General features: G+C 60.3%; 1 protein-coding gene across 1 annotated transcript; it reads right to left on the bottom strand.

Moving 5' to 3' along the window:
- Window positions 1-1,317: 1,317 nt before the first annotated feature.
- On the bottom strand, window positions 1,318-8,714 carry CLEC3B (C-type lectin domain family 3 member B). The gene is made up of 3 exons (XM_037148175.2): window positions 8,101-8,714; window positions 5,051-5,149; window positions 1,318-1,758 (listed from the first exon to the last, which is right to left on the bottom strand). Exons 1-3 carry the CDS (start codon window positions 8,207-8,209, stop codon window positions 1,358-1,360), a joined length of 609 nt encoding a protein of 202 aa, XP_037004070.2. The 5' UTR covers window positions 8,210-8,714; the 3' UTR covers window positions 1,318-1,357.
- Between the last annotated feature and the right edge of the window lie 869 nt (window positions 8,715-9,583).

The raw sequence follows: 9,583 nt of genomic DNA, 5'->3' as shown, positions 1-9,583 counted from the left end.
ACACCCAGGCAGGGAAAGGGGCTGTGGCAGCCCAGACAGTGGGCGATGCCGTGGCTGACAGCGCCTAGCAGGGTGTGGCTACAGCTGGGCCTACCTGATTGGAAAAGCCAGGGCATGCCGGGAGCTGGCCAACAGCCTCTGGGGACCCCTAGGCCACTTCTCTGATGTGTCATCCCAGGAACATTCCAGTGCAGGAAGCAGGTATCACAGTGATGGTAGAAAGGCCAAGGCCCTTATAGATCAGCCCTGCGTTAAATCCTGGCCCTGATACTCACCGGCTGTGTGACCAAAGGAAGTCGCTTAACTTCCTTGAGCTTCTACATCCTCTTCAGCATAATGACCCACCTTGTCCTGGGTGGGTAAGATTAAACAAGAAACATGCTTAAGGTTCCCGCAGCATGGGGGACTCAATGAGTGGGAGCCGCCATTGTTAACACGGAGTTTTCTGTGAGGAGTGGGAAGAAGGGGACGTACTGGTCAGGCAATGTAGGCCATTGTCATATTTGGCTTCCGGACCCTCTCCCCCACTCCCAGAGTGTAGCACACTCCAGCAAGGAGGGGCTGCAACCCCCGTGGGCAGCCTCTGCTCTCAGCCCCACCCTGACCCCCCAGCAGGACTCTGCATGGCAGTACACCCCAGAAAGGGATCAGGACAGGAAGGGTGGGGTGGGGGTCTCCCCTGCCCTGACGCTGGGGAGGGGATGCTGGATTCCAACACAGGGAGGTGGAGCTTGAAGCCTGGAGAGCTGAGTCCCAGTCACCTGTAACTCAGATGACAGTACTGTAAAGCGTGAATTTTCCGACCTTGGTGACAGTGCTGTGCGTATGTAGAATGCCCTCCTTTCCCAAGACACGCTCAAACATTTGGGGGGGGGGGCATCACGCCTGCAATTTACTGTCAACCGGTTCGGAAAAAGTAAAAGGACAGAGCAAATACAGAAAAATGGTAAAGTTTGGAGAATCTGATTGAAGGGCTGACAGGAATTCTTGCCGGTTTTCTATAGGTAGGGAATGCAGTGAAAAATAGAATAGAAAGAAAAGGGCGGCAGCCCTGCGGGATCTCTTCGCCTCGCTCCCCCAGGGGCCCCCTCTCTGCCGTGTGTCCAGCCGCCTCTCACGCCCCGTCCGCACCCTGAGTCCCGAGCACCCTCGCAGATGTAGCCACTCTCCAAAAGCTGCACCAACTTTATTTGCAAAGGGAGGCTCCCAGCACTGGAGGGTGTCCAGGAGCGGGGGTAGGAAGGTCCCCAGGCCCCTCCTCCGGCCCCCACGACCCCGCCCCTCCCCCAGGCCCCTCCCCGGCCACCCCACCCCCTCCCCAGCGGCAGCATGCAGCCCCTCCTCCGGGTCCCCGGGGCTACACGATGGCAAACTGGCAGATGTAGGGCAGCTTGTCGCGGCAGCGCTTGTCGAACCACTTGCCGTTGGCCGTGCCCGACAGCGCGGCGCAGTTCTCGCCCTTGCCGCCGTCGGGCTGCTCCGTGATCTCCGTCTCCCAGTTCTTGTACGTGATGTGGCCGCCGGTCATGTCCACCCAGGCGCCCTCCACCGCCATGTCATTGAGGCCCAGCCAGATCTCGGCGTCGCCGCCCAGGCTCTGGCGCAGGTACTCGTACAGCGCGTCGTTCTCCGAGCCCGTCTGCGGGGTGCCCAGCGTGCCCCCGCGGGAGATGCAGTCCTCACTGGCCTCGTGGAAGGTCTTCGCCTGGGTGAAGGCCAGGAAGCACTTCATGTGCACCTTGGTGCCCTTCAGGCAGACTGCGAGGGGGACAAATGGCCATCATGAAGGTCTCCGGGTCCTGGAGACAAACAGCCAGCCACCCCATCCCCAACTGACCCCTGGGTCCTGCATGGTCCCCAGACCCAGGCCCAAGCATGTGCTGTGGTGGGCCCTCTGCAGAGAGCAAGCCCCCACTGCCATGGTCCCCTGCTCCTGCTGCTGGGCATGAGGTCAGCCCCTCAGCCACAGACACCTCGGGGTAACGCCCCTCCCTGGGGTGGGGCACCCCCATGGGATGGACGAGTGCCAAGCCCCTCATCTCTGCCAAGGTGGGTAATAACTGAAGGGCCCTTTATTCCAGAACAAGGAGGCTAGACTGTGTTTTTACTCAGCAGTTGGGTTTGCACCTTGGTTTACGACTTATCTTTAGACAGACGGGGCTCGTGGGTCCATTTGTGCAGCTGCTGCTGGCCCCAAAAATGTCAGCACTGTCTGCACTCCACCCATCCTGTCCCCCTGCCCACACAGTTACCCCCACTCCACTTCCTCAACAAATATCTGCGTGTCCCCAAGGGCAGCTGACCCCCTGGAACTCTACACTCGGCGCCTGAAGCGTATCCCGGAGCCGACATTACTCCCAGACAGTATCCCAAGGCAGCCGTCCCACCTCCTGCTCTATCTCCTGCTGTATTGCAGCTAATGCAAGCTGGCCGTCATGGCCGCTCCCAGGCGGACCCCACACTGCCTTTCCTTCCTGCTGGGGACGCTGTGACGCATTGCCTGGACCCCCTTTGGGAACAAAGGATGCTGGAAGTGCTGTGGGAACACAGCCCTTAGCTTTCGGCCCCCTTGGTAACGCCCTCAACAGGAAGTCAGTCACCTCACCCAAGGCCACGCCTCTTCCCAGGGCAGCCTGCTCCTGGCCTGCACCAAATGAGCCCGACTCAGGACCGCCCTGTGGGGTCCTCCTGTTGTCCAGGGTCCCTCTGCTGCTGGCCAAGGATTTCTTTGAGACCACAGTGCTGCTGAGTTTCTCTCCCTGTCCACTCCTGCTTCCTTCTGTCCCCTCTTCCCCAGGAGCACATCCTAACGGTACTCCCGAGTAGACCTGCTGCAGGCTGAACTCCCTCTCAGGGCTGCTGTCTGGGAACGCCACCTGTCACAGAGCTGGACCCCGTGAAGGTGGCTCTCAGTGCCTGTCCCCACTGCTAGCACTCTGTTGCTGTGCCCTGCTCACAACCCTGTGCCCTGCCTGCCATCCCTCTTTATCTCTCTACACATCCTTTAAGGGGAATGCATGGGGGGGGGCTCACATGTGGTTGCTGATTGGGAGGGAAAAGGGGTGGATGGCAGGAGGGGAGGTGCTCCCCTTGCCCCTCAACTCTCTGGCCAGGCCAACAGGGCTCAGGTATGCTTTGGGGAGATCACAGACAGGGGGATCCACAGGTTGGGTAGTGGAGAAGAGGGTGAGTGGGGGGCCAGGAGACCAGGAACCTCCGGGAATCGGCAAAGAGGGAGGGGCTGGGATTTCCACAGGCCATGGCCTTCGTGCGGGGAGGTCCCCACCACGTCGCCTCACTCACAGGGGCGGTGGGGAGAGGCAGCTGGGTTACATGGACTTTGCAGGAGCACGAAGCTCAGACGTGAGAGGGACCTTCGAGCTAGTCCTGCAAATCTCTCCCCGCCCCGTCCACTGTACAGATGAGGAAACTGAGGCCCAGGGTGGCTCTGTGCTCGTGCAGACAGGGTGGCTGACCCAGCCGACCCCTTTCCCCACTCCGCCCTCCTTGTCTGCCTCCACCACGAAAGCTCGTTCTTGCATCGGAGCTACAGGTGGTCATGCAACAGAGCTCTGAGAGGCTGGGCGTGGAACACCTTGACTTTCCTGATGAACGGGACCAAGGTGGCTGGTCCCCCTCCTTCCTGCCTTTAATGCACTCAAGGCGCCTGGCACTGGGCCCGCTACCCTGGAACCAGGCAGTGTGGCTTCTGAACAGAAGCAGCCGCCTACGTCCACGTTCACTTTTTGTTTCAGCTGCAGTTAGGCTTTCAATACTTGAAGCCAAATGAGGCAGACACTCCCTATCTAGAGCCCCCTCTCCCGACTGCTGGGCTAAGCAAGCTGTCCAGTCGCATGTTTGTCCTTCCTCCCTTCAGCAAAGGTTTCCCGAGTGCTGCTACGTGGCCGGCGCTATGCCGGGCAGGGCGCGGGGAGAGACCAGGGCAGCTGGAAGCAAACACGGCCCCTGTGTTTCTGGGCAGATGAATATAACGTCATGAATGGCAATAAATCAGATAAAGGATGTTCTTTCCTTTATGTTCTTCTGCGAGAGCTTGAAACTGAGGAGCCTGATCGAGAAGAGGGATCAGAGACTGAGATGGTGATGCTGCAGGTGTTCCTTATGTGGGCCTTGGGGGAGCCGTTCAGGCCGCCAGAGAGGCGTGTGCAAAGGCCCTGTGGTGGAGGGACGGAGTGCGGTGACATGTTGCAGGGATGGAAGGATGGCAGCGTGAACGCTGACAGAAAAGAAGGAGGGTGTGTGTGAAAACTGCCCACTGAAGAGGATTTGGAGGTTTCTGAGGAGACAGGAGGGGAGGGCAGGACCCGAGGCCTGGAGAGGAAGGTGCCCAGGTAAGAGAAGGCGCAGGTGAGAGAGTGGCTGTGGGCACAGGGAGGTCTGCAGGTTTCCTAAGGAAGCGCCACGGGGCCTCCCAGATGGTGATCCGGGAGGCAGGGCAGCAGAGCGCAGAGCCAGGCTCCGCTCGCCGAGGCCGCCGGCCAAGCCTGAGTGGGCAGGCTGCTTCCCACGCGGGCCCTAAGCTGAACCAGACAGCCCGGGGGTGAGGGTGGGCGAGGAATGAGACCTCTCTATGGCTCAGCTCCCCCGTCTCTAACATGGGACAAGTCCTGCTTCGGCAGGGTTATGGTGATGAGAGGTGATTAGGAAACTTCTGACACACGGGGAGGGGTGGAGGCGGGGCCTGCAGGGCCTGGTGGGCAGAGGGTCTCCTGGGGGCTCATTAGGGCGGGCTGCCACCTCTGCTCCACAGAGTGCCCCAGGGGGTCCACTTCCCATGGGTGATGACGGACTCTTGTGGGAGAGCTTCTGTCCTTGGGGACACTCCCACTCCCCCATGTCAGGGGGTCTCCCCAAGAGGCATCAGACTGAGCAGGGGCCTCCCTGAGCCGGGCGCCCTGGCCTACAGGGCTGGCCTCCCGGAGCCAGCCAGGCCCTGGTGCTGGCCGCAGCCCACAGGAGCACTGCCGGCTGCCCCCGAGCCCTTCTCTCTGGTGCCCGACTGCCCAGAAAGGCGGCCACCTGCACTCACCCGTCTGCAGGGCCTGCTGCTCCTTCAGCAGGGCCACCTCCTGGGCCAGGCTGTCCAGCTGGCTCTTGAGCTCCTCAAACATCTTCGGGCTCACGACATCTAGGAGGAAGTCGGAAGGACCCGGATGATCACACACGCGTGTGGAAGGCAGCAGGGACTGGGGCGGGGAGGGGCGGGGAGGGGCGGGGTGGGGTGGACCCTCCCTCAAAACCACAAAGGACAGGGGAATCCATTCTCCTCGACCTCAACCTCTTGGTGTGTGTGTCTCTCTCTGTTCCTGCTGGTGACAGTGGAAGTAATTGCTCAGGAATCTCCTGCCAGGAAGACTGATCCCCGTGTTCCGACTACGGTGAGACCTGTACTGCCTTTGCTCAGGGATGCTGCTGGGGACCCCACGGTGTTGGGACTGGCAGGGGCTGGGCTGGGGATGCAGGCAGAGTCTCCAGTGAGCCCCCACCATCCCACCACCCTCCCAGGTCCTGAAGAGGATGGAGCACAGGAAGCAGGACTGGGGGCCCTGGAGACCTCCCCAGTCCAGCTCCCTGAGCTGGAGGGACCAGACGCAGATCGGCAAAGCAGGGGGGCTCCAGGTTGGGACCCAGTGCGGCGGCGCAGGTAAGTGTGCGCGTGGGCTCATGTGGATGTGCGTGACCTGGAGCAAGTTGCTCAGCCTCCCTGAGTTCAGTTTCCTCATCTGTGAAACAGGGAGGTAGTAGCCCCACCTCCGAGGACTCTGCAGACTAGAGACTGAGAGAAACAAAGCGTGTGGACAGTGCCGGGCTTGTCACCAGCCCTGTGACCTGGGCAGTGGGGGGTTTCTACTCCACCGCTCCACAGACTCTCAGACAGGAACCGAGACTGGACCGAAGCCATTCGCCTAAGATCGCAGAGCCAGGAGCAGGCAGGCTTGGTCCGAGCCGCGGGTCCCAGCCCCGGGCTCCAAGCCTGATCTCCCCTGCCTCTCCCGGTGCACAGATTCCTAACGTGAGCTCCGGGCCCTGCTGGCCTCATGCCGGGAGCCAGCCACCCGTGAGTCTTTCTACACGTGTGTGTCATTTGAGAGCTCTGTGGGTGGACCCATCTTTCTCGAGACCCCAGGGACTTCAGGAAAGGCTGCGCCCAGCGGGGAACAGAGGGTGGGGAAGGGCTTCCATGGTCTGTCTGGCTGGGGCCACACGATGTCCGTCTACAGGCATGGGGGCAAAGTTGGAGTCGGGTCTGTCCATCCATAAGATGGCTTCACAGGGGAATCACAGTAAACAGAAGCAAGCGAGAGCATACTTGTGTTTACTGAAATCAACTAAATGATGCGACTTACTAAATATGAGGAAAATGGTGCCCAGATGAGTGAGGCTGAGAAAGGAGGTTTGGGGCTGGGAAGACAACCCAGCAGGGTTCTGTGCAAGCTGGGCCTCTGCTTCAGCCGGTCCCATCCACTCTGTCCCCAGTCACGTGAGGCGCCCACCGGGGGCCACGAGAGGTGGTGCGAACTGGGCACTGCACAAGGCACTTGGCTAAGGGGACAAGGAGGGGTGCTTGTCCAGACCTAAGCCTTGCCCTCCGCTGTCCCCGTTGGGGGAGACCACAGACGGGTGCCTTTCTGCAAGCTGCCACTTCAGTGGGGCACCTTTGCGATGTGCATGCGGGTGCCTGCGTGTGCAAGGGCCCTCCGGGGACTGGCCAAGGAGCGAGGCACTAACGGTGCCCCACCCGAGGAAGGTGAGGGCGGAGCGGCCTCTGCACAGCTCTGGGAGGCCCTTGCCCCGCCCCCTCCCCGTCTCAGAGGCTCAGGAAAGTGGGTATCGTCCAGGTCCCCCCCGTCTCTGTTCTCAGGGCCTGTGCTGCTCTTTGAGGCCACCCTGCCCCTCTGAGCTCCTTGGCCAGGTGTGGCCTCGTGGCCCCTGGAGTTCCAGCTGCTTGAGCCCCACCCCTGCATGCCTCATCTCTGGCTGACCCAGTTTTTCTTCCCAGGGCCGATTGCTGTTACTCGTTAATCCTTCCAGAAAAATAATATATGTATGCAAGTATGTATTTGCACATAAATCCTCTCTTCAAAGCAAATGTCAGTATAACATCCATTCTGTTTTGAACTTTTCTTGGTTCATTTTATAAACCGAACCTTGGAGGTTATTTTCCATCAGCTCTGCCTCACCCCTTGTCGCTGTGCTGCGGGGCTCCCTGGTCCTGGACCACCTTTCGTACTTCACTAGTTCATGGCCAATGGCAACTGTTCATTGACGGAGGAGGCTGAGAGAGGGGCCTGAGGGCGGCCCATGCCCACTTTCCTCGCTCTGGGTTTTCTGTGCTGCGGACCTGGCCGCTTGCATCTCCGCCTGGAACTCTCCTAGCCCCTGAGCCCAGTGGGGGTGACGGTCCGGTTCATTGCCATGGTGTTTCGCCGATGTTGTCTCAACACAGCTTGAGGTGACTTCACTGCAGGCCTGGCTCCAAGGGCAGGCCTTGCTGCAGCCAAGGCGACCCAAGGACACCCCAAGCCCCAGCAGTGACAGGAGCAGAACAAAGCTGCTTGGAGCGTCCCAGCATGAGTTTGAGCAATTAATTGGACTTGCTCAGGGTGCTGCAGGCGAGAATGAACTTGGTCCTCCCCACTCCCCTGCATCCTGTGCGCCAGCGCTTCGCCTGTGTTGTGTCATTAAATCCTCACGACAGCCCTTGGAGCAAATGCCACGATCCCCGTTTTACGGCTGAGAAACCTGAGGTTCAGAGGTTTCAAAGCAGAGCCCAGGGGCTCTCTCCCATGAGGGCTGGGCATCTCCACACTGCCCAGCAAGAGGTTTGATTTTTAAAAAGTAGAGGGGGGAGCGGGGGAGATGTCAGTTGTAATGATCTGGAAAGTTCTCTCTGACTATGAAGTCAGTGACCCCGACAGTTCTGCGAGACACCCCTGCCATTGGGGAACCCTCCCAGGCCCCAAGGCTCACTTCACTGGCTCTTCGGACTTATCCAGAAGGGACATGAGCCTGACGACCAGCGAAGGAGAGGGTGACAAGCTCCCTGGAGGACAAAGAGGGGCCCGACCCCTTCCTTACCTTTCTTGACATTTGCGGACTTCTTGACCTTTTGGGACGGGGGCTCGGTGGTGGCCTGGGGCAGGAGGGCGAAGAGGCAGAGAAGCAGGTAGGCCCCCCAGAGCTCCATGCTGCTGCCTGTGCGGCGCCTGGGTCAGAGCAGAGCAGCGGCGGCCGGGGACAGGGCTGCGTGTCTCCAGCAGCTGCCTCGAGGACCTCTGTCCAGGAAACCCTCCCAGCCTGGGCCGCGGGCGTGCCCAAACAAAACAAAACAAAAAGCCTGCAAAGGGGGGGCCGGGGAGCCACAGAGCCTGGCCTCCCCGGGAACGCCCACCCAGCATGCGGGGCGGGCCGGCCTTCCCCAACAGTCCTTGTTTTCTAGGACTCTGAAAGACACAAGATGGTCCTGAGCTCACACCTTGGGCAACTCCGTTCTGTTCTGGGCATTAGCTCAGAGAGGCCTCCCAGCAGGAACATGAGGGAAGTCCGGCCATTTCCCCATTTTACTGTCGAGGAAACTGAGGCCCAGCGAGGCTGCAGGACTCACCTGAGCCACCCAGATGTCAGGAGCACGGCGGCTCCGGAACAGTTCTGAGACCTGGGGGCTGGCCGCCTGACGGGTCAGAATGTTCGTTACCCTGATTTTGTTTCTGCCCCTGCGCACGTGATGCATGCTTGGTGGAAAACAAGAGTCCTCCCCTTCCTTCACCTGCTTCTCACCCAGGCCGTCCTGAGGGGGGGTGAGTGTACTAGGGACAGGGAGACGTCACAGGGGCTGGGAGAAAGGAATGTCCCCGGAAGGGGGCCTGGTGTGGGCTGTCGGGGCCCAGCAGGGTGGAGGGGGCCTTCTTGGGGACCCCGGTGAGGAGGAGGGTGGGAGCGGGATAGTCTGTCTCAAATTACGTGCCTACAAAATGCTTATTCATGACTTGGAGAAAGAGGAGCCCTGCGGTGGAGAAACCAGGCAGACATCCCCCAAGTCAGGCGACCAGAGGGGAGAGGCCGGGGGCGACCAGAGGGGAGAGGCCGGGGGCACACAGGGAATGAGAAAATCTGCTGAAGGCAGTGGAAGCCGGGGGTCTCACGGTCGGGGAAGCACAGGACAGGCAGGGACAGGGAGGACACGAGGGGGAATCGCGACGTGCGGGCAGAGCTATCCACACACCACCACTGTGCACCTCAACTCGGAAGAGCATCTGTGAGTTCGGGTGGAAATGGGCACCTCTGCTCCCAGCGGTCACTGGGAGGCCCTCGGACCGGGACGGAGCACCACGGAGCAATGGCTGGTTCCAGAGCTGGACAGGGAAAGCAGAGAATGATCCTGGGGCAAGTTGTTCTGCCACAAAGCTTAAGGAAGGAGGGGGACGTGGCAGTATGACACCGAGCCAGCTTGGAGTTTGGTCCAGGGGCCAAATCAGGGACCATTCGGACATCAAAATAGTGATAGTAACAATGAAACAGGGAAGTTCGTCCACAGATAGGAGTCAGTGAGCAGAGGGGAAGT

This window comes from Artibeus jamaicensis, unplaced genomic scaffold (assembly GCF_021234435.1).
Source record: "Artibeus jamaicensis isolate MK-2021 breed Jamaican fruit bat unplaced genomic scaffold, CSHL_Jam_final contig_519, whole genome shotgun sequence".
In the NCBI taxonomy this organism is placed as follows: Eukaryota; Metazoa; Chordata; class Mammalia; order Chiroptera; family Phyllostomidae; genus Artibeus; species Artibeus jamaicensis.
Note: the sequence above shows the minus strand (reverse complement) of the source record. Positions and strands in the feature narration are given on the sequence as shown.